Source organism: Lolium perenne, chromosome 4 (genome assembly GCF_019359855.2).
Source record: "Lolium perenne isolate Kyuss_39 chromosome 4, Kyuss_2.0, whole genome shotgun sequence".
Taxonomy (NCBI): Eukaryota; Viridiplantae; Streptophyta; class Magnoliopsida; order Poales; family Poaceae; genus Lolium; species Lolium perenne.
In genome coordinates this window covers 44,852,629-44,877,774 of record NC_067247.2, presented here as the reverse complement: position 1 = coordinate 44,877,774, position 25,146 = coordinate 44,852,629, and the positions used below count along the sequence as shown (strand labels likewise).

General features: G+C 41.3%; 1 protein-coding gene across 1 annotated transcript; it reads right to left on the bottom strand.

Annotated features, from left to right (window-relative positions):
* Positions 1 to 545: 545 nt before the first annotated feature.
* LOC127348343 (protein ALP1-like) lies at positions 546 to 1,867 on the bottom strand. The gene is made up of 2 exons (XM_051374398.2): positions 1,160 to 1,867; positions 546 to 1,075 (listed from the first exon to the last, which is right to left on the bottom strand). The coding sequence occupies exons 1-2, from the start codon at positions 1,830 to 1,832 to the stop codon at positions 612 to 614; spliced, it is 1,137 nt and encodes a 378-aa protein (XP_051230358.2). The 5' UTR covers positions 1,833 to 1,867; the 3' UTR covers positions 546 to 611.
* Between the last annotated feature and the right edge of the window lie 23,279 nt (positions 1,868 to 25,146).

Here is a 25,146-nt window from a genome sequence, read left to right as displayed (position 1 = left end):
CTTCTTCATCAACTTATCAGGTTTCTTCTATTGAAACTATATTTTTATTCGGTCACATCTTATGTGCTTTACTTGGAGCGTCTGTGTGTTTATTTTCGCTTTGTTTATGTTTGAATAAAATCGGATCCTAGCAATCCTTGTGTGGGAGAGATACACGCTCCGCTTTTTCATTTGAACACTTGTGTTCTTGGTTTTAATTTTAATGTTCAATGACAAAAGTTGGAAGCTATTGCACTTAGGCCCCCTTTGTTTGGGCTTTGGATTCTGAGATTCTGCTGTGAATCCTGATTCCTGATAATCAGCTGTGATTCTTGATTCCTGAGTATCAGAAGCAGTCTGTTTGTTTACCCTGCTGTGGAATCTGAGAATCAGAATCTGTCTGTTTGTTTACTTTGCTGTTTGGACAGCTTTACGGACTGAAATTAATATAAAATGTATGTTATGACTTCATTTGTGCGTGCTCTAGTTATTGCTTCTGCCGGGGTTTCATCGAAATGACAAGTATGTATACGAATATTTATGAAATTGAAACCATCATTCAAAATGCACGTTCAATTACCAACCATCATCCAAAACGTACATCAACCATAACCCGAAAGTAGTGCGTAAAACTAAACTTCATCTCTAGCTGCCAATAATCCATCAGCTATTCTCTCCCTGGTTACTTTCATGAGAGCATCATCACCATGCACAATGTTAGATACCCGACCAGTAGGTGGAGGTAGTACATCCCCTGGCATGTAGTACTCATCACGGTCACATCTATCAAACTCTTTATCTCTCAAGTGGCTATCCCTGATAAAATTATGAAGTGCCATACAAGCAACAATGATCAAAGCTTGCTTGTCACAGGGGTAAGATGGCATGTGTAATAAAATACGCCACTTCATCTTTAACACACCAAATGCACGCTCAATGACATTGCGTAGCGACGAATGGGCATGGTTAAAGATTTCTTTTTTACCATTGGGGGGGTCACCATGGATAAATTCTGGCACATGGTATTTTGTCGACTTGTATGGAGCTAGATACCCCTCACAATTTGGATAACCTGAATCAACAAGATAGTACCTACCTGAAAAAACAACACGTGTATTGTTATGTGATCTAGTATTGTATTATGGTAATGTAATAATACAAGAAATAATTGTAATGTTACCTTTCGGCGGGTGTGGAAACTTAGCTGCATACTTCACCAAAGTATCCTTAAATATCCTTGTGTCATGTGCCAACCCAGGCCATCCCGCAACTACAGAGGTGAATCTCATATCAAAGTCGCACACTGCCATGATATTCTGTGTTGGATACCCATGCCGACCAACATGGTTCACTATCTCATCAGCTGGAACAACCACAGGGATATGAGACCCATCAATTGCACCAATGCAATCATCAAAGTGAGGTGAAAATCTAGAATCCCGAAGTCTTTCATGCACGCCTCTGAAGTCCGGATCTTTTGGCTTAATAGTATCTACAGCCATCTTATTCAAGCACTCTAGCACATGATTGAATTTCCTGTGTATTACCTCGGTTGACCGCTTGAATCGATTCTCCACTTGGCTAACGGATTGAGGACCACCAACTGTCCACAAGAACATATCCAAGCACTCCTCTGAGCTCATGTTCCTTGTTGACATCAAACCATAATTTTGCACAAGAGTCTCATGCAATCTATCAAAACACGGTCTGTACATCCTAAACATGGCATAGCAATCTTTGTTTGTACTCAAATTTTCAGTAACCCATTGTTGACCGGTCATGATGGGAGTTCTCCTATTTCTTTTTGTTAAGAACTTCTCACCGTACATCACTGCAACATGTGCAGCTCGCATATAGTGCTCCCTCCTTTTCCTTTTTGCCGCAACTGCAACCATTTCTGAATTAACTCCATCCGAATCGCTCTCACTATGATTTGTGCTCATCTAAAACACAATATAAAAGAAAATAAAATGTCATGATACATAGCCACAAAGTAAACATAACAACAAATAAAATGGCATCATAGATAGCCACAAATGAAACGGAACATCAAATAAAATATGATCATACGTAGACACAAATGAAACGGAACAACAAATAAAATGTCATCATATGTAGCCACAAATTAAACGTAGCAGCAAATAAAATGTCATCGTACATAGCCGCAAATTAAACGTAACAGAAATAAAATATCACGGTACATAGCATAAATCATCTAATTCTTCCTACGGTCCTCATACATCCTCCTCAGCCAATTCATCTTGCCTTCATTTGTCTTGAATGTACGAAAAAAGGCACGGTTCTCCAACTTAGCAAACAACTTTGTTGCTGTGTAATGCTCATCACTTCCTTCTTTTGCTCCACACATCACTATTTCTTCCATTATATTTTCAATTTCAGTAACAATGGTTATTTTGCTAGAAGCAACTGACGCATCTTCATTAATCATATGATCAACCATACGCTTCAATTCACGTTGCACGTGATTTTTCTTTTTTGGGTTCTCAAGCTGTCCAGCGCCTCTCTTTCCACGACTACTTGGAGTAATGTGTACTTCATCATCATCATCTTCGTCAAGATTATGAAGCTCTGCACCCTCCGGCAACACCGTACCAGATATTGTACCAGGCATGAATGAGCTCTCTCCAGTAACAAGGACATTCTCAAACATCTTGCTCATGTCATCCAAATGTTCAGGTCCACGTTTACGAAATACCAGAAACTCCTTGTTTTCCTGAAAACATAATAGTAGGTATAGTGTTTTGTTGTAATCAGACATTCTCAAAATTACTACAGTAGAGTAAAACTTACTTATCCCATTTTTTCCACCAATCATCATCAGCTACCACGGTGTTTGCTTCATCATTCCAACCTAAACCTGTTGTCTTGTTCTTGAAGGTCATCCAACTGGTGTACTCCTTCTTCATACTATCCCATTTATTTTTGAATTGTTGTTTGTTATAATCTCTCTTTGTTTCTCTAAAAAAACCCTCAGCAAGATTTTTGTAACCAACGGGACTCAGAAACTTGAGAGGCCTATTCCCCTTTTCTTTCTCAATCACACAAAGTTTGCAAAAAATTGCAGTAGCTTCTGCATCCCAGATCGCTTTCTCTTTTGCCATCTAAATATGCATACGATTAAATTAAATATACACATACGAGAACTAGGGGTGAACAATATAGCACTAGCAGCGCTCATATTAATTTCTAAACAAACATTGCAGTACTATTCTAACAGCACTTCATATCTAACAGCAAATAAACAAACAAGAGTACATGGTTTAAAAAAAATAACAGTACATGCACGTACCTTGACGGGACGCGCTGGCGGGTGGAGGAACCTGCTGGGCGTGGCCGGATTGAGTAACCTGCTGGGCGTGGCCGGATTGAGTGACCTGCTCGAGCGGGGCTTGGAGGAGCAGGTGGGAGGCGCGGCCGGGAGGAGTGGGTCAGCGGGCGGCGAGCGGGCGTGGGTCGGCGGACGGGACGCGCGGGTCAGCGGCCGGGAGGAGCGGACGGCGGCCGGGCTCGAGGCGGCGGCCGGCCGAGCAGGGTTTCGTGCGAGCGTGAGCCAGCGGCGGCGGCCTCTCGAGCGGGGACGGGGCGATCGCGAGGGTCACACAGATTGAGCGAGGCGCGGACGGAAGAAAACGTTTCGGCCCAAACAAAAGCTCGGGAATCACCTATTTCCTCAATTCTCAGATTGTGGTTCTCTGTGTGTATTTTTTAGAATCTATTCTGGATAATCTGGGTATTATGTAAGGTTGTTTGTTTCAGATTCTAATTTCACAGTAGCTAGAATCCAAGAATCAAGAATTTAAGCTCAAACAAAGGGGTACTTATTGTTATTTGGTTGGAAACAAGAAAATGCCTCATATTGTCTTGGATAATTTGATACTTGGCAATTGTTTTGAGCTCTCAAGTAGATCATGATTAATCTCTTGTACCATGTAGTTTAAACCTATTAGTGGAGAACTACCGTAGAGCTTGTTGAAATTGGTTTGCATGATTGGTCTCTCTAAGGTCTAGATATTTTCTGCTAAAAGTGTTTGAGCAACAAGGAAGATAGTGTAGAGTCTTATAATGCTTGCAATATGTTCTTATGTAAGTTTTGCTGTACCGGTTCATACTTGTGTTTGCTTCAAACCATCTTGCTAGCCAAAGCCTTGTACTGAGAGGAAATGCTTCTCGTGCATTGATGACCCACAAGTATAGGGGGTGTATCGTAGTATCTTCGATAAGTAAGAGTGTCGAACCCAACGAGTAGCAGAAGGTGTTGACAAGCAGTTTCGATGCAGGAATCACTGTAGATGCTCACAAACAAGTATTCAGGGGGTTTTAATGTAGCAGTTGAATAAAGTACGAGTAAGTAAAGTGCGAGAGTGACAATTGCAGCGAGTGGCCCAATCCTTTTAGCACAAAGGACAAGCCGGTTTGTTTACTTATAATGACCAAACGTTCTTGAGGACACACGGGATTTTAGTCTAATGCTTTCGCTACATATGGCTAATTAATCTTCATTGTTTTGATAAGTGTTGTGTGGGTGAACCTATGCTAATGTACCGCCCTTCCTAGGACTAATACATACTTGTGATTATACCCCTTGCAAGCATCCACAACTACAAGAAAGTAATTAAGATAAATCTAACCACAGCCTTAAACTCTGAGATCCTGCTATCCCTCCTGCATCGATATACTAACGGGGGTTTAGGTTTCTGTCACTCCGGCAACCCCGCAATTAGCAAACGAATACAAGATGCATTCCCCTAGGCCCATGAAGGTGAAGTGTCATGTAGTCGACGTTCACATGACACCACTAGAAGAATAACACCACAACTTAAATATCATAACATTGAATATTACTCAACCATAGTTCACTACTAACATTTAGACTTCACCCATGTCCTCAAGAACTAAACGAACTACTCATGAGACATCATATGGAACATGATCAGAGGTGATATGATGATGAATAACAATCTGAACATAAATCTTGGTTCAATGGTTTCACTCAATAGCATCAACAACAACTAGAAATCAATACCGGGAGAGTTTCCCCTATCAAACAATCAAGATCAAACCCAAATTGCTACAGCGGTGACGATGTGCAGCGGTGGAGACGGCGGTGATGATGATGAAGATGATGGTGATGGTGATGGAGATGATGTCCAGATCGATGACGGTGACGATGGCGTCGATTTCCCCCTCCGGGAGGGAATTTCCCCGGCGGATCTCAGCCGCCGGAGAGCTCTTTTCTCTCTGGTGTTCTCCGCCCCGCAGAGGCGGCTGTAACTCTTCGCGAGGTATCCTCTGTGGCTTAGGTCTTCGGGACGAAGGGTTTCGCGAAGAAAAGGAGGCGAAAGGGGCTGTGGGGCCCCCTCACCACCAGGTGGCGCGGCCAGGCCATGGGCCGCGCCGCCCTGTGGTGTGGGCCCACCCTGGGTCCCCCTGGGTCCCCCTTCTGGCTTCCTTCGTCATCTGGGAAAATAGGATTTCTGGTATAATTTCCTTCCACAGTTGATCTTCCGAAATATTGCATTCTGACGGTGCTTTTTCCAGCAGAATCCTGGCTCCGGTGCTTGATCCTCCAAGAATGATGAAACATGCAAAATAGATGAAATAACATAAGTATTGTGTCCCAATATGAAATATATCAATGAATAACAGCAAATTATGATATAAAATAGTGATGCAAATTGGACCTATCAACTCCCCCCAAGCTTAGACTTCGCTTGTCCCCAAGCGAAACTGAACTCGGTAAACAGGACCACATGTTTATGGAGTGAAGAGTCGATAAATAAAATACGAACAAGAAGCATCATATTCATACACACAAATCATTCTAGTAAACAACTTCCTCATATAACTCAACTTGAAATAAGTATAAGGTAATCACAAATAAAGGTGCATAAGAAATCATAGTTGGTGATGGCAAACTTCGTTCTTGGTCAGAGAACAATTAACAGGTTATACTTATCTATCGAGCAATGCTCTCATATTAAAGCTTATGGTAAACTTGCATACTCAATCATAATGATCATTGATAACTTGCAAAGCTATATTCATTCAGATAAAACTTGTACTAAACAAGGAAGAATAAAAGACATGATAAAGTAAATCACAATATAGATAGTTTGATCACAACAACTCAAATGCTTGCATAAGATGGAGGGAAATAGGTTTACTGACTCAACATAAAGTAAAAGATAGGCCCTTCGCAGAGGGAAGCAGGGATTAAATCATGTGCTAGAGCTTTTTCAGTTTTGAAATCATATAAAGAGAATGAAAGTAACATTTTGAGAGGTGTTTGTTGTTGTCAACGACTGGTAGCGGGTACTCTAACCCCCTTGCCAAACAGACCTCCAAAGAGCGGCTCCCATGAAGGACGTCATCTCTACCAGCAAGGTAGATCATCCCTCTTCTCTTTTGTTTACACATGTACTTTAGTTTATTTAAGGATGACACTCCCCCCAACCTTTTCTTACACAAGCCATGGCTAACCGAATCCTCGGGTGCCTTCCAACAATCTCATACCATGGAGGAGTGTCTATTGCAAAATTAAGTTGCTTACTGATGAATCAGAGCAAAACATGTGAAGAGAATTATTAATGAAAGTTGATTAATTGGGGCTGGGAACCCCGTTGCCAGCTCTTTCTGCAAAATTATTGGATAAGTGGATGAAGCCACTAGTCCATTGGTGAAAGTTGCCCAACAAGATTGAAAGATAAAACACCACATACTTCCTCATGAGCTATAAAACATTGACACAAATAAGAGATAGTAAATTTTGAATTGTTTAAAGGTAGCACATGAAGTATTTACTTGGAATGGCAGGAAATACCATGTAGTAGGTAGTTATGGTGGACACAAATGGCATAGGTTTGGGTTCAGGTTTGGATGCACGAGAAGCATTCCCTCCCAGCACAGGTCTTTGGCTAGCAAGGTTAATTAGCAAGCATAAGAGTTGATGGAAACAAACAAATATACATGTGATAGAAATAATCATGCATCTTCCTTGTAAGCACAAACAATTTTAACTTCAGAATAATAAGCTATGAGCTAACAAGAAAGAAAGACAATGAAACAACTACATGTATTTCTCTTTTCTACTTAAACCTCAAAGTTTTGTTGCTACTGACCAATGCTAAGTTTGCCAAAACCAAATAGATTTATTCGATGCTCCCAAAGTGATACCAATACTAAGAACAAGGTAAATCATAAAAGAGAATTGCAACCTAAAATAAGATGTGCAATATGTAAATGATAAGACTTCTCATTAATATTTCATAACAATAACTCACACCAAGGGATACATAAACAACCAACTAAAGGAGAGATACTTCCATACTGCAACCCATCTTATATGATAACTTCCCTACTCATGATATGACACTACTTGACAGTAAAAAGTAAAAGGTAGTGATGATGTGATACCGCGGCCCTCCCCCAAGCTTGGAACAAACCAAGGGGATGCCAATACCGATGATGAATTACTCCTTTGGCGATGGTGGTGATGAACTCCTGTCATCAAACTTCCAGGGAAGAGGCTCTCCATCAAGAAACGACATCTTGGTCTCGGGGATCCTGAAACTAGCAGCACGGCTTATGTATTTAAACCTGTTTTCATACTCACAGTTCTGATTCTGAACATCATAGAGTTGTGCTTGGAGTTTGTTGGTGGTGTCGTGAAGTGAGAGGATGTCGCCCCAAAGCTTTGCAGTTTCCTTCTCGTGTTCAGCAATAAGTTCAGACACAATCTTGTGGAAGATATCCACCTCACGCTTAGCCATCTTCTTGTATTTGAAGATCTCTTGTTCTAGCTTCTCCATCCTGTCTTCCAAGCTTCCTTTCCCTTTAGGACCCTGGACATCCTTGATCTGCAGTTCTCCCTCAACGAGCAGCAACTCCTTGGGGTGCATCCTCAACTCCTCCATGTACAAGTTGCCGACATCCTTGCAGGAGCTGCCCTTCGGAGTTTCCGACGAAGACATGATGGATCTAGATCCGGAGCAGAACCTGGCAGAAACAGCTCAAAACAAAACACGTCGAGAAAACGATATACGGACCTCCAGGGGTCCGGGGGATTATATAGAATAAATTTTTACGACAAATGGAAAGTACCAGGTCGAACCAGAGTCGGAAGGGAGCGACGAGGCGGCCAGCTCATAGGGCGGCGCGGGCCCAGGCCAGGCCGCGCCGGCCTATGGTGGCACGCCCTCGTGCGTCTTTTCCACTCCGTTTCGATCTCGTAATTTTTAATATTTTCCAAAAACAGCAAAAATATTGTTCGGAAAGTAAATTGCGAACTTTTTATTACCAGTATTGTTACCTATTCAAAGTCGAGTTCTGGCGAACTGTCAATTTGTCCTTTGATGAAAGCCTCCGGTGTTTCCACTCGAATAATATCAACATCAACATTATAAGAATCACCTGAGATATAATGCTTGAGCCTTTGTCCATTCACCACTTGCGTGGCATTGCCTTGGAGAGAACTAATTTTAATTGCTCCTGAACGATACACCTCCTCAACAACATATGGTCCTTCCCATTTCGAGAGTAATTTACCTGCAAAGAATCTGAGACGAGACCGATACAATAGGACTTTATCCCCAATATTAAATTCTCTTTTGATAATCCTTCTATCATGCCATTTTTTTAACTTTCTCTTTAAAGCGTTTAGCATTTTCATAAGCTTCACTTCTCCATTCATCTAGAGAACTCAATTGCAGCAACCTTTTATTACCAGCTAGTTTAGGATCCTTATTTAATTATCTAACAGCCCAATAAGCTTTGTGCTCTAGTTCTAAAGGTAAATGACAGGCTTTTCCATAAACCATTTTATAAGGTGACATTCCCATGGGGTTTTTATAAGCAGTTCTATAAGCCCATAATGCTTCCTTCAATTTGCTAGCCCAATTCTTTCTAGTTTTATTAACAGTCTTTTGCAAGATAGATTTAATTTCTCTATTTGATAGTTCTACTTGCCCACTAGTTTGAGGATGATAAGCAGAAGCAATTCTATGATTAATGCCATATTTAGCAAGAGTTTTTCTAAAACCACCATGAATAAAATGAGAACCTCCATCAGTCATAATATATCTAGGAACTCGAAATCGAGGAAAAATAATATCTAAAAGCATTCTTAAAGAGGTCTCACCATCAGCACTTTTTGTAGGTATGGCTTCCACCCATTTAGTAACATAATCAACAACAACAAGTATATGAGTGTTACCTTCTGAAGTAGGGAAAGGTCCCATGAAGTCAAATCCCCAATAATCGAATGGTTCAATAACAAGAGTATAATTCATAGGCATTTCATTGCGTCTGGAGATATTACCAACCCTTTGGCATTCATCACAAGATAAAATAAACTTCCTTGCATCTTTGAAGAGAGTTGGCCAATAAAAACCTGATTGTAGAACCTTTTGCGCGGTTCTTTCTCCGGCGTGATGTCTTCCATAAGCACTCCCATGACATTTACTCAATATCTCCTGCTGTTCATATTCGGGAACACATCTTCGCAGAATACCATCCACTCCTTCTTGATATAAGTGTGGGTCATCCCAGAAATAATGCCTCAAGTCATAAAAGAATTTCCTCCTTTGTTGAGCTGAAAAGGTCGGAGGCAAGTACTTGGAAACAATAAAGTTAGCATAATCAGCATACCAAGGACTGTCTCGCGAGCTCACCTTTATTACAGCCAATTGTTCATTTGGAAAGCTATCATTGACAGGAACAGGATCATAAGAAATATTTTCCAATCTAGACAAATTATCAGCAACAGGATTATCAGCACCTTTCCTATCTACAATATGTAAATCAATTTTTTGCAACAGAAGCACCCATCTAATAAGCCTTGGCTTAGCATCTTTCTTTTGCATAAGGTATCTGATTGCAGCATGATCAGTATGAATAGTAACTTTTGAATCAACAATATAAGATCTAAACTTATCACAAGCAAAGACTACTGACTAACAATTCTTTTTCGGTAGTAGCATAATTTCTTTGAGCAGCATCAAGAGTTTTACTAGCATAATGAATAACATTCAATTTTTATTTACTCACCGTTCAAGAACAGCTTCTACAAAGAAAATCACTAGCATCACACATAATTTCAAATGGTAAGTTCCAATCAGGAGGTTCAACTATAGGAGCAGTTGTTAAGGCTTTCTTTAGAGCTTCAAAAGCTTCCTTACAATCATCACCAAAAACAAAAGGTACATCTTTTTGAAGAAGATTAGTAAGAGGCTTTGAAATCTTAGAGAAGTCTTTAATAAACCTCCTATAAAACCCAGCATGACCAAGAACACTACGAATACCTTTAACATCCCTAGGATAGGGCATCTTCTCTATTGCTTCAACTTTAGCTCTATCAACTTCAATACCTCTCTCGGAAATTTTATGTCCCAATACAATCCCTTCATTAACCATAAAGTGGCATTTCTCCCAATTAAGAACAAGGTTAGTTTCTTCACATCTCTGCAAAACTTTATCAAGGTTCCGCAAACAATTATCAAAAGAATTCCCATAGACAGAAAAATCATCCATGAATACCTCTACAATACTCTCGCAAAAACCATGAAAAATAGCAGACATGCATCTTTGAAAAGTAGCAGGAGCATTACATAAACCAAAAGGCATACGTCTATAAGCATAGGTTCCATAGGGACAAGTGAAAGTGGTTTTCTCTTGATCCTTAGTTTTAACAGCAATTTGTGAAAATCCAGAATAACCATCAAGAAAACAAAAATGAGTATTTTTGGATAACCTTTCTAACATTTGATCAATAAAAGGCAAAGGATAATGATCTTTCTTAGTAACTTTATTAACTTTACGAAAATCAATGCACATTCTATAACCTACAACTACTCTTTGAGGTATGAGCTCATCATTATCATTGGGCACAACAGTCATTCCTCCTTTTTTAGGAACACAATGCACAGGACTAACCCATCTACTATCAGCAATAGGATATATAATACCAGCTTCAAGAAGTCGTAATACCTCATTTCTTACCACATCCTTCATCTTAGGAATTAGACGACGCTGAGGTTCAACAACAGGCTTCGCATCATTTTCCATATTAATGGCGTGTTGGCAAATAGAGGGAGAAATTCCTTTCAAGTCATCAAGAGTGTAGCCAATAGCACCTCGGTGTTTCTTCAATATTTCCAATAGCCTTTCTGCTTCAAACTCTGTAAGCGTAGAACTAATAATAACAGGATATATTTTCTTATCATCAATATGAGCATATTTAAGATTATCAGGCAAAGGTTTTAAATCAAAGACAGGATCTTCATTTGGTGGCGGTGTTGTACCCAAATCTTCTACCGGTAAATCATGCTTAAGAATAGGTTGGCGAAGAAAAATTTCCTCAAGCTCATCTCTTTCTTTCCTAAAAACTTCACTCTCACTATTCTCCAAATGTTGCTGCAAAGGATTATTAGGAACAAGAACAATAGATGCACACTGTTCCATTTTAAAATCATTACTAGGCAAATCAGCTTTATAAGGAGTTTTGGTAAATTTAGAGAAGTTAAACTCATATGATTCACCAGCAAATTTAGTCAAAATTTTCTCTTTCTTGCAATCTATAATAGCTCCACAAGTATTTAGAAAAGGTCTACCAAAAATGATAGGACAATAATCACTAGCAGCAGAACCAAGTACCAAAAAGTCAGCAGGATATTTAATCTTACCACATAGAACTTCCACATCTCGAACAATACCAATTGGAGAGATAGTTTCTCTATTAGCCAGCTGAATAACCACATCAATATCTTCAAGTTCATGAGAACCAATTTCGTGCATAATCTCCGTGTAAAGCTCATAAGGAATAGCACTAATATTTACACCAATATCGCATAAACCATAATAGCAATGATCACCAATTCTAACAGAGAGCATAGGAACACTAGCTTTCCTAGACTTATTAGGATGTGAAACAATATTAGAAGCATCTTCACAAAAAATAATATGACCATCCTCTACATTTTCAGTCACAAGATCTTTAACTGTTGCAACAGCAGGTTCAACTTTTATTTGTTCTTCAGGTTCTATAGGTTTCTTTTCACTTTTATGAACCGCACTATTTATAACAGAGTACTCCTTCATTTTAGCAGGGAAAGGAGTTTTTTCAATATAAGCTTCAGGAATAACATGATCCATAGTTTCAACTACAACACATTTATTTATAGATGAATCAATTTTATCTTTATACGGTTCATGAAACTTATCAAAATACTTCTTAGGCAATTCATAATGAGAGGCAAAAGCTTTATAAAGATTTGCAGCAACTTGAGAATCAAGACCATAAGTAGAACTCATATTACGAAATTTATCAGTTTCCATAAAAGCTTCAATGCATTTGTAATCATAATTTATACCTGATTCTCTTTCTTTGTCGATTTCCCATCCTTCAGTATTTTCCTGGATCCGATTAAGAAGGTCCCTTTTAAACTCTTCCTTATTGCGCGTGAATGATCCAGAACAAGAAGTATCCAAAGAAGGTCTTGTCTTCAAAAGAAAGTCTTGCATAGAAATTATCAATAATAACATTACCAGGAAGCTCATGAATGGGGCATTTGAGCATTAAAGACTTCAATCTCCCCCACGCTTGGGCAATACTCTCTCCATCATGAGGCCAAAAATTATATATGCGGTTCCGATCCTTATGAATTTCACTTGGAGGATAGAACTTAGAATAAAACCGGGGCACAATATCATTCCATTCAAGAGAATCCCCATTATCCAATAATTTACACCGATGCGCCGCTTTACCAGACAGCGATATAGAGAATAGTTTCTTCCTCACTTCATCCATAGCAATACCTGCACACTTGAATAAACCGCATAATTCATGTAAAAATAGTAAATGATCTCCAGGATGGACAATTCCATCTCCTGTATAACGGTTATCCACTACACGTTCAATAATTTTCATAGGTATTTTGTATGGTATCTCTTCCTCACCTGGCGCCTTATCCACTACCTTTGCAGTAGTAGTAGATTTTCCAAACAAACATTCGAGAGAAGATCTCTCCATAATGAATCATAGCAGCAGGCAGAAATAAAATCAGCACTAACAGTAAAAGTTTCCCTTACCAATTCCACTTACCAATAGCGCTTCACTCCCCGGCAACGGCGCCAGAATATAGTCTTGATGACCCACAAGTATAGGGGGTGTATCGTAGTATCTTCGATAAGTAAGAGTGTCGAACCCAACGAGGAGCAGAAGGTGTTGACAAGCAGTTTCGATGCAGGAATCACTGTAGATGCTCACAAACAAGTATTCAAGGGGTTTTAATGTAGCAGTTGAATAAAGTACGAGTAAGTAAAGTGCGAGAGTAACAATTGCAGAAAGTGGCCCAATCCTTTTAGCACAAAGGACAAGCCGGTTTGTTTACTTATAATGACCAAACATTCTTGAGGACACACGGGATTTTAGTCTAATGCTTTCGCTACATATGGCTAATTAATCTTCGTTGTTTTGATAAGTGTTGTGTGGGTGAACCTATGCTAATGTACCGCCCTTCCTAGGACCAATACATACGTGTGATTATACCCCTTGCAAGCATCCGCAACTACAAGAAAGTAATTAAGATAAATCTAACCACAGCCTTAAACTCTGAGATCCTGCTATCCCTCCTGCATCGATATACTAACGGGGGTTTAGGTTTCTGTCACTCCGGCAACCCCGCAATTAGCAAACGAATACAAGATGCATTCCCCTAGGCCCATGAAGGTGAAGTGTCATGTAGTCGACGTTCACATGACACCACTAGAAGAATAACACCACAACTTAAATACCATAACATTGAATATTACTCAACCATAGTTCACTACTAACATTTAGACTTCACCCATGTCCTCAAGAACTAAACGAACTACTCACGAGACATCATATGGAACATGATCAGAGGTGATATGATGATGAATAACAATCTGAACATAAATCTTGGTTCAATGGTTTCACTCAATAGCATCAACAACAAGTAGAAATCAATACCGGGAGAGTTTCCCCTATCAAACAATCAAGATCAAACCCAAATTGCTACAGCGGTGATGATGTGCAGCGGTGGAGACGGCGGTGATGATGATGAAGATGATGGTGATGGTGATGGAGATGATGTCCAGCTCGATGACGGTGACGATGGCGTCGATTTCCCCCTCCGGGAGGGAATTTCCCCGGCGGATCTCAGCCGCCGGAGAGCTCTTTTCTCTCTGGTGTTGTCCGCCCCGCAGAGGCGGCTGTAACTCTTCGCGAGGTATCCTCTGTGGCTTAGGTCTTCGGGACGAAGGGTTTCGCGAAGAAAAGGAGGCGAAAGGGGCTGTGGGGCCCCCTCACCACCAGGTGGCGCGGCCAGGCCATGGGCCGCGCCGCCCTGTGGAGTGGGCCCACCCTGGGTCCCCCTGGCTCCCCCTTATGGCTTCCTTCGTCATCTGGGAAAATAGGATTTTTGGTATAATTTCCTTCCACAGTTGATCTTCCGAAATATTGCATTCTGACGGTGCTTTTTCCAGAAGAATCCTGGCTCCGGTGCTTGATCCTCCAAGAATGATGAAACATGCAAAATAGATGAAATAACATAAGTATTGTGTCCCAATATGAAATATATCAATGAATAACATCAAATTATGATATAAAATAGTGATGCAAATTGGACGTATCATGCATCCAAAACCTTGAGCCAAAAACTATGCCATGTGTGTCCACCATACCTACCTACTATGTGGTATTTCCTGCCATTCCAAGTAAATACTTCATGTGCTACCTTTAAACAATTCAAAATTTATCATCTCTTATTTGTGTCACATTTTTATAGCTCATGAGGAAGTATGTGGTGTTTTATCTTTCAATCTTGTTGGGCAGCTTTCACCAATGGATTAGTGGCTTCATCCGCTTATCCAATAATTTTGCAAAAAGAGCTGGCGCGGGGTTCCTAGCCCCCAATTAATTAACTTTCATTAATAATTCTCTTCACATGTTTTGCTCTGATTCATCAGTAAGCAACTTAATTTTGCAAATAGACACTCCTCCATGGTATGAGATTGCTGGAAGGCACCCGAGGATTCGGTTAGCCATGGCTTGTGTAAGCAAAGGTTGGGAGGAGTGTCACCCATAAATAAAAACTAAAGTACATGTGTAAACAAAAGAGAAGAGGGATGATCTACCTTGCTGGTAGAAATAACGTCCTTCATGGGAGCCGCTCTTTGAAAGTCTGTTTGGCGAGGGGGTTAGAGTGCCCACTACCATTCGTTGACAACAACAAACACCTCTAAAAATTTTACTTTTATGCTCTCTATATGATTTCAAAACTTAAAAAGCTCTAGCACATGATTTAATCCCTGCTTCCCTCTGCGAAGGGCCTTTCTTTTACTTTATGTTGAGTCAGTTTACCTACTTCCTTCCATCTTAGAAGCAAACACTTGTGTCAACCGTGCATTGATTCTTACATACTTGCTTATTGCACTTATTATTCTACTTTGTGTTGACAATTATCCATGAGATATGCATGTTGAAAGTTGAAAGCAACTGCTGAAACTTAAATCTTCCTTTGTGTTGCTTCGATGCTTTTACTTTGAATCTATTGCTTTATGAGTTAACTCTTATGCAAGACTTTTGATGCTTGTCTTGAAAGTACTATTCATGAAAAGTTTTGCTATATGTTATCTATTTGTTAGCAACTATAGATCATTGCCTTGGGTCACTTCATTCATCTCATATGCTTTATAATAGTATGATCAAGGTTATGTAAGTAGCATGTCACTACAGAAATTATTCTTTTTATCGTTTACCTACTCGAGGACGAGTAGGAACTAAGCTTGGGGATGCTGATACGTCTCCAACGTATCCATAATTTCTGATGTTCCATGCTTGTTTTATGACAATACTTACATGTTTTGCTTGCACTTTATAATGTTTTTATGCGTTTTTCGGACTAACCTATTAACAAGATGCCACAGTGCCAGTTCCTGTTTTCTGCTGTTTTTGGTTCCAGAAAGGTTGTTCGGGCAATATTCTCGGAATTCGATGAAACGAAGACCCAACATCCTATTTTTCCCGGAAGCATCGAGAACACCGAAGGAGAGTCGGAGGAGAGCCAGGGGGCCACCACACATGTGGGCCGCGCGGGCTAAACCCTGGCCGCGCCGGCCTGGTGTGGGGCCACCCTGTCGCCCCTCCTGCGCCGCCTCTTCGCCTATTTAAGCCCTTTCGACCTAAAAACACGATACAGATTAACGAAACTCCAGAAAGACTCCAGAGGCGCCGCCGCCATCGCGAAACTCCAATTCGGGGGACAGAAGCCTCTGTTCCGGCACCCTGCCGGGACGGGGAAGTGCCCCCGGAAGCCATCTCCATCAACGCCACCGCCTCCATCATGCTCCGTGAGTAGTTCCCCCATGGACTACGGGTTCTAGCTGTAGCTAGTTGGTACTCTCTCTCCCATGTACTTCAATACAATGATCTCATGAGCTGCCTTACATGATTGAGATTCATCTGATGTAATCAGTGCTGTGTTTGTTGGGATCCGATGGATTGTTACATTATGATTAGTCTATCTATAAAGTTTGTGAAGTTATTGTTGCTGCAATCTTGTTGTGTTTAATGCTTGTCACTAGGGCCCGAGTGGCATGATCTTAGATTTAAGCTTTATACTTATTGCTTAGATTGTATCTACAAGTTGTATGCACATGTCTATGTCCGGAACCAAAGGCCCCAGAGTGACAGCAACTGGAACAACTGGAGGGGAAGGCTTAGGTATGAGGATCACATGTTTTCACGGAGTGTTAATGCTTTGCTTCGGTGCTCTATTAAAAGGAGTACCTTAATTTCCAGTAGATTCCCTAGAGGACCCAGAAATTTGCCACCGGGCTGGTAGGACAAAAGATGTTGTACAAGTTTCTCATTGCGAGCACGTATGACTATATATGGAAAACATGCCTACATAATTAATAATCTTGATGTTCTGTCTTAATGCTATTTCAATCCTATCAATTGTCGAACTGTAATTTGTTCACCCAACACTTGTTATTGGAGAGTTACCACTAGTGTAGATAGGTGGGAACCCCGGTCCATCTATCATTATCATATACTTGTTCTCTATGTCATTGGAAGTAGTATCAACTATCTTCTTGTGCCATTGCTCTCATATTATCGCTCGCTTTGTGGTTATTCTTGTTACTACTTTGCTCTCATATTATCGCTACTTTCACATCACCCACATTACTAGTGCTTTTCCAGGTGCAGCTGAATTGACAACTCAGTTGTTAAGGCTTATAAGTATTCTTTACCTCCCCTTGTGTCGAATCAATAAATTGGGTTTTACTTCCCGCGAAGACTGTTGCGATCCCCTATACTTGTGGGTCATCACATAACCATTACTATTATGAGAAGGATATGGCCTATAGTTGTTACTAGAATTATTCCGATAAGCATTGTTGTTGAAATTATTATTTTTAATAAAGTTCACATCAACATGTTCTTCTTGGGCAACTAATGAAGCTAACAGAACATTATTAGGATCAACATTAGATCTACCATTCACAAGCATAGACATTATAGCATCAATCTTATCACTCAAGGAGGAGGTTTCTTCAACAGAATTACCTTCTTACCTTGTGGAGCTCTTTCCGTGTGTCATTCAGAGTAATTAATCATCATATCATCAAGAAGCTTTGTTGCGGAGCCTAGAGTGATGGACATAAAAGTACCTCCAGCAGCTGAATCCAATAGGTTCCGCGAAGAAAAATTCAATCCTGCATAAAAGGTTTGGATGATCATCCAAGTAGTCAGTCCATGGGTAGGGCAATTTTTAACCAAAGATTTCATTCTTTCCCATGCTTGAGCAACATGCTCATTATCTAATTGCTTAAAATTCATTATGCTACTTCTCAAAGATATAATTTTAGCAGGAGGATAATATCTACCAATGAAAGCATCCTTACATTTAGTCCATGAATCAATACTATTCTTAGGCAAAGATAGCAACCAATCTTTAGCTCTTCCTCTTAAAGAGAAAGGGAACAATTTTAATTTTATAATGTCACCATCTACATCCTTATACTTTTGCATTTCACAAAGTTCAACAAAATTATTAAGATGGGCAGCAGCATCATCAGAACTAACATCAGAAAATTACTCTCTCATAACAAGATTAAGTAAAGCAGGTTTAATTTCAAAGAATTCTGCTGTAGTAGCAGGTGGAGCAATAGGTGTGCATAGGAAATCATTATTATTTGTGCTAGTGAAGTCACACAACTTAGTATTTTCAGGAGTATTCATTTTAGCAATAGTAAATAAAGCAAACTAGATAAAGTAAATGCAAGTAACTAATTTTTTGTGTTTTTAATATGGAGAACGCAAACAAGATAGTAAAAAAAGTAAAGCAAGTAACTATTTTTTTTGTATTTTGATATAAGAAAGCAAACAAAGCAGTAAATAAAATAAAGTAAAGCAAGACAAAAACAAAGTAAAGAGATTGGAAGTGGGAGACTCCCCTTGCAGCGTGTCTTGATCTCCCCGGCAACGGCGTCAGAAAAAGAGCTGCTGACGTGGGAGTTGGATTGCAACGGCCCCAGAAAGTAGCTTCCTTGTGACGGTAAAGCACTCGTCCGTTGGGAACCCCAAGAGGAAGGTATGATGTGTACAGCAGCAAGTTTTCCCTCAGTAAGAAACCAAGGTTTATCGAACCAGTAGGAGCCAAGAAGCACGTTGAAGGTTGTTGATGGCGGAGTGTAGTGCGGCGCAACACCGGGGATTCCGGTGCCAACGTGGAACCTGCACAACACAATCCAAGTACTTTGCCCCAACTTAACAGCGAGGTTGTCAATCTCACCGGCTTGCTGTAACAAAGGATTAGATGTATAGTGTGGAAGATGATGTTTGCAAAGAACAGTAAAGAACAATGTTTGCAGTAGATTGTATTCGATGTAACAGAATGGACCGGGGTCCACAGTTCACTAGTGGTGTCTCTCCAATAAGAAATAGCATGTTGGGTGAACAAATTACAGTTGGGCAATTGACAATTAGAGAGGGCATAACAATGCACATACATATTATGATGAGTAATGTGGAATTCAATTGGGCATTACGACAAACTACATAGACCGCTATCCAGCATCCATCTATGCCTAAAAAGTCCACCTTCAGGTTATTGATGGCGTGTAGACACACGTCCGTTGGGAACCCCAAGAGGAAGGTGTGATGCGCACAGCAACAAGTTTTCCCTCAGAAAGAAACCAAGGTTATCGAACCAGTAGGAGCCAAGAAGCACGTTGAAGGTTGATGGCGGCGGAGTGTAGTGCGGCGCAACACCAGGGATTCCGGCGCCAACGTGGAACCTGCACAACACAACCAAATTACTTTGCCCCAACGTGACAGTGAGGTTGTCAATCTCACCGGCTTGCTGTAACAAAGGATTAGATGTATAGTGTGGAAGATGATGTTTGCAGAAAACAGTAGAAACAAGTATTGCAGTAGATTGTATTCGATGTAAAAGAATGGACCGGGGTCCACAGTTCACTAGAGGTGTCTCTCCCATAAGAAATAGCATATTGGGTAAACAAATTACAGTTGGGCAATTGACAAATAAGGAGAGCATAACAATGCACATACATGATATGATGAGTAGTGTGAGATTTAATTGGGCATTACGACAAAGTACATAGACCGCTATCCAGCATGCATCTATGCCTAAAAAGTCCACCTTCAAAGTTATCATCCGAACCCCTTCCAAGTATTAAGTTGCAAACAACAGACAATTGCATTAAGTATGGTGCGTAATGTAATCAACAAATACATCCTTAGACATAGCATTGATGTTTTATCCCTAGTGGCAACAAAGACATCCACAACCTTAGAACTTTCTCGTCACCGTCCTGCATTTAATGGAGGCATGAACCCACTATCGAGCATAAGTACCCCCTCTTGGAGTTACAAGCAATGACTTGGCCAGAGCCTCTACTAGCAACGGAGAGCATGCAAGATCATAAATAACACATAGATAGATTGATAATCAACATAGCATAGTATTCATTATCCATCGGATCCCAACAAACGCACATGTAGCTTTACAGATAGATGATCTTGATCATGTTAGGCAGCTCACAAGACCAGACAATGATAGCACAATGAGGAGAAGACGACCATCTAGCTACTGCTATGGACCCATAGTTCAGGGGTGAACTACTCACACATCAATTCGGAGGCGACCATGGCGGTGTAGAGTCCTCCGGGAAATGATTCCCCTCTCCGGCAGGGTGCCGGAGGCGATCTCCTGAATCCCCGAGATGGGATTGGCGGCGACGGCGTCTCTGTAAGGTTTTCCGTATCGTGGCTCTCGGTACTGGGGCTATCTTCGACGGAGGCTTAAGTAGGCGGAAGGGCAGAGTCGGGGGGCTCACGGGGGGCCCACACGCTAGGGCCGCGCGGGTCCCCCTTGGGCCGCGCCGCCCTAGTGTGGCGGCGCCCCGTGGCCCCACTTCGTCTCCCCCTAGGTCTTCTGGAAGCTTCGTGGAAAAATAGGACCCTGGGCGTTGATTTCGTCCAATTCCGAGAATATTTCCTTACTAGGATTTACGAAACCAAAAACAGTAAAACAAAGAATCGGCTCTTCGGCATCTCGTTAATAGGTTAGTGCCGGAAAATGCATAATAATGACATATAATGTGTATAAAACATGTGAGTATCATCATAAAAGTAGCATGGAACATAAGAAATTATAGATACGTTTGAGACGTATCAGTTATCATCCGAACCCCTTCCAGTATTAAGTTGCAAACAACAGACAATTGCATTAAGTATGGTGCGTAATGTAATCAACAAATACATCCTTAGACATAGCATTGATGTTTTATCCCTAGTAGCAACAGCACATCCACAACCTTAGAACTTTCTCACATCGTCCCGCATTTAATGGAGGCATGAACCCACTATCGAGCATAAATACTCCCTCTTGGAGTTACAAGTATCAACTTGGCCAGAGCCTCTACTAGCAACGGAGAGCATGCAAGATCATAAACAACACATAGATAATAGATTGATAATCAACATAACATAGTATTCCATATTCATCGGATCCCAACAAACGCAACATGTAGCATTACAGATAGATGATCTTGATCATGTTAGGCAGCTCACAAGATCCAACAATGATAGCACACGAGGAGAAGACAACTTTAACATCCCAAGTTTCAACAAAATGAACAAGAGAGATTTCAAGAATCCAAAAATTTGGGGCAAACAAAAACTTTTTCTCATCATATAGGTCTATGCATATAGATCACCTTGTGAATTATTTTGAGTGTGCAATTGCCATGATGTTTGCTCATGTGTTCTCTCTCACTCTAAAACCCTAGCAATGATCATTTGATCACCCAAAGTCAAATAAAAAGAAAATAGAAAAGAAATAATAAAACCAACTTTACACACACATAAGGCCTATGCCATTTTTGCAAATACCTAACCTAGACCACTTTGGCTTGCACCATTGGTTGAAGATGGTTACTAAACACTTTTAAATACTTTTGGAAGTGAAGAAACTCAACCCAAACCAAAATCAAATTCAATTCCAACATACATGCAATATGGTCACTTGTGCCATTTTTAGTCTGATGGCCACTTTGAGCCCCTGGTTCTCTTCTTTCCACTTCTAAACTTTGTCAAACCTTTTCACCTCATCCAAGACAACATCAAGCACTACAACTTTTCCCAAAACCACCCCCTCAAATTCATCACCAATTTCAAATGGGAAGCAAGCAAAGTTGGAACTTTCTCACAAAAACAAGATCATATGCAAAATGTGATTTTGCATATCAATTCCATTTTGACCACCACCACCACCAAAATGCTCCACTTGATATTGGAATACAACCCACCAAAAAGAATTTCAAATTTCGAAAATAATTTTCTTGCGGGCATTCTGTCGAACACATTGCAGGCAGGGTATTAACTTAAGCCCATACCTCATTTTTCTACTTGGACTTGGTCCAATCTTGCTCTCTCTGCACCCTGGAGCTTCCCTCTCACTTCACCACACCATCACCACCACTTGCACTGACCAAGGTTTGGATTAAACAACCTCAAGCATGCCATGCCGTGGCATGGCATGGCCTCATCGTGCCATCCTCTCACCTGGTCATCTCCAGCATGCCACACCGTGTCAAACGTCTCCCTCTCACCTCCCTGGACGAGCTCATGCCAGCCCTTGACCAAGATCGAGTTCACACGCGTCAGCACACGCGCGCCCAGGGACGCCCAGGACTCGCCCATGCCGCGCCAGAGCGCGCATGGCGCTCACCTGGACGCCCGGAGCGTGACGAAGCCCCGCGCCCTGCGTCACCTCCGCACTCCCTCTCAACGCCGATGAGACGCGCGACGCAAGACACGCACCGCCTGGACACGGCCACTTGCCCGCGGGAACGCCGCAGACGACGACCGCGTCACGCCCTCCCGCCATGACCTGCAAGCTTCCCGTCAAGCTCACCGCCGCTGTAGTGCCTCGTTTTCCTCACAATCAAGCGCGTCAGCACCGCATGGACGTCGCCAACACTCCGCGCCCATCACTTGGCTCTTCGCGGCCCTGGACCGACGGCGGCCATGGCGAACCAAGCCGGGCGCCTCAGCCACCTCTCGCCGCTATAAAAGGAGCACTCCTCCGTCCAAACTGAGCACGCCAATCGACTCCACACATCCTCAGAACTCCCCCTGCCACCTCAATTTCATAGATACGCCGCCGGAGACCGCCAATCGCAAGATCGACGCCGCCGCCAGTACACGGAGGCCGCCGGAGCAGGAGGCCGCCATTGGAGACGCCGCTGCTTCCCTCTGCTTCACCGTCGTCGACAACGTTGCCGTGCACCTCGTCCTCGACCGCCGGAGCTCCGACGAGCTCGCCGACCCCCTGCCGCCGTCGCGGTGAGTTCCCCCTCTCGCCGGAGACGAAGGCCATCCTCGACCGTGCGATCCCACTCTAATCCTACGGTCCACCTCCCCCGTACCGTTTCGGTGTTTTAAAGCACACTGACGTGTGGTCCCCACACTGTCAGGCGGCCCGCTGCGCTGGACGCAGTACTGGGCCGGCCCAAGTTCCCTTCCCGCGCAAGCCCACCTATTTGAATTCAAATCTGGAAATTAGATAAAATATACAATCTGATGCAAACTTTGAAATTCAATTGTGACAAATCTACTTGGCCAAATTTTACAAACTTTATATTTTTGGAAACCTTATGAAATGGTCTACACTTTGCCACTGACTAGAACCCTAGATCTTTTGTAGAAATGAAATGACAAAATAAACAAGGCAGGGACTTTTCTGCCTTATAATAATTCTTAAAAATCAACCATAAATGCTTTTCAGTAAATTCCACCTCCAATAATTCACTTTTCACTTATACTAATTGTTTCTACAAGAAAATGCTATGCTTACTTTGAATGATCAGGGTTTAGTTGTTTTAAATGCCTTTATGGCTATTTTTCTAGTCAAAGATATTGTCCAAAACTATTACTAAATCTTATGTGGGATTTTCCCTCATTTAAATCTTGTCACCACAATTTCCAAATGAAGTGGAGACTCTGGTTATTTAGGTCCCATAGGAATTGTGGTGATATTAAATCTTTGTTATGCTAGAATTAAATAGTATGAGGTGCTCACCTCATTTAAATCTTTTTCTCCAAATGCTAAGTGTGAAGAGGTTGACTTGGGTCAACCTAGGTCACACATTATGCATAAGAGAAATTAAATCTTAATAAGATAAGGAGAGGAAATTATTTCTCTAATTGATTCAAAGTAACATTTAAGTTAGTATGAGAGGAAATTATTCTTCTTAAATAATAAGAAAAACACATCCACCAACTTAATAGTAAATAGTGATGCTAGTTTAAATGTGTGAACCATGCTTGTGCATTAGTTTAGTAGATTAGTTTGGTGTGATGATTGTGTACCCCGTATTCGTATTTTAGACGCTAGTACCGAGGAGTACCAGGAGGAGGAGGAGGTCTACTTCCAGGAAGAAGAAGACCACTTTGACCAGTTTTCCAACCAAGGCAAGATAATACTCTTGCAAAGTGCAAAGCTCACCTTGAGCAAGGCATTGCCCCATTTATTTCATGCTTATGATCCCATTTCCCAGTTTTTACTTTACAAGCTTTAATTACTTTTGTTTTATCAAAGTACTTTGTGATTTATATTCTACTAGATTAGTATGGAGTTAGTACAAGAGTATCAAACTTAGCCTAGAAGCAAATACTTAGCACCCTCACACATAGTGGCTAGTGCTAATTCTAATTGACTACTCTAGATGGGAACATGTGTGATGAAATGATGATGGTGAAAACCTTGGAATGATTAGTCATTTCCATTGAAAGTTTTTGAAGGTGAATATGACACTGAAGTTGACTTGGTGACTTGGGCTAAAAACTGATGATTGATTGGATGCGATACCATTCCAATTCTTGAGTACCCCCACAATACCTGATTATGGGTAGGGCTTAGCTGGAAATTTATGTGTCTTAGTATGGGTTCCCTCTGAACACACATCATAGGGGTTATGCTTGAGGCTGCCTCCGTTGTTGAGAAATGATGTGAATTAAAGGTGAATTGTACGGCCAAGCCCCCGTGCAGCTCCGGGTTAACAGTTGGTTTTCACCGGAGGCCAAGCTCATGGGGAGAGGTGCCTATACTAGGGTGTGTAAGTGAAAGGTTAATGGTTGATGATCCGCGCACCGAGTTACGATTATTCAGGGTTTTACCCACGACGGATGTAATCAAATGTTGTGGCACAAGTGTGCGACCTCTGCAGAGTGTAGAACTATTCGAATAGCGCGTCATGCGATATGGACAATTGGAAAGGCCATTCTGTTTCCGTCATCAGAATTTATATCTTTGTGACAGATGTTTTTTAACTTGAACTTGAAAGGTGACTTTGACTTTGAATCACAACTGAGTTGTGGGAATGACACTAATGTTCCCACTTGAGTTAGTTAGCACTTGAGGAGTTGTTTACAAAAGTGTTTATGAAATAAAATTGGCTTTATGCAAATAAACTTAGAGCTTAGAACACCTTTATGGCAATGCTAGTACTTACTTTAGTATTAGATTGCGAGTACTTAAAGTACTCACGGCTTTGTCCCTGGCTATTCAAATGGCCAGAATATGAAGCCGAGCA

Coding starts and splice junctions, on each gene's coding strand:
- LOC127348343 (XM_051374398.2), bottom strand. CDS start 1,832: ATGCGAGCTGCACATGTTGCAGTGATGTACGGTGAGAAGTTCTTAACA. Junction 1,076..1,159: donor GTTTCCACACCCGCCGAAAG/GTAACATTACAA, acceptor TTGTTTTTTCAG/GTAGGTACTATCTTGTTGAT.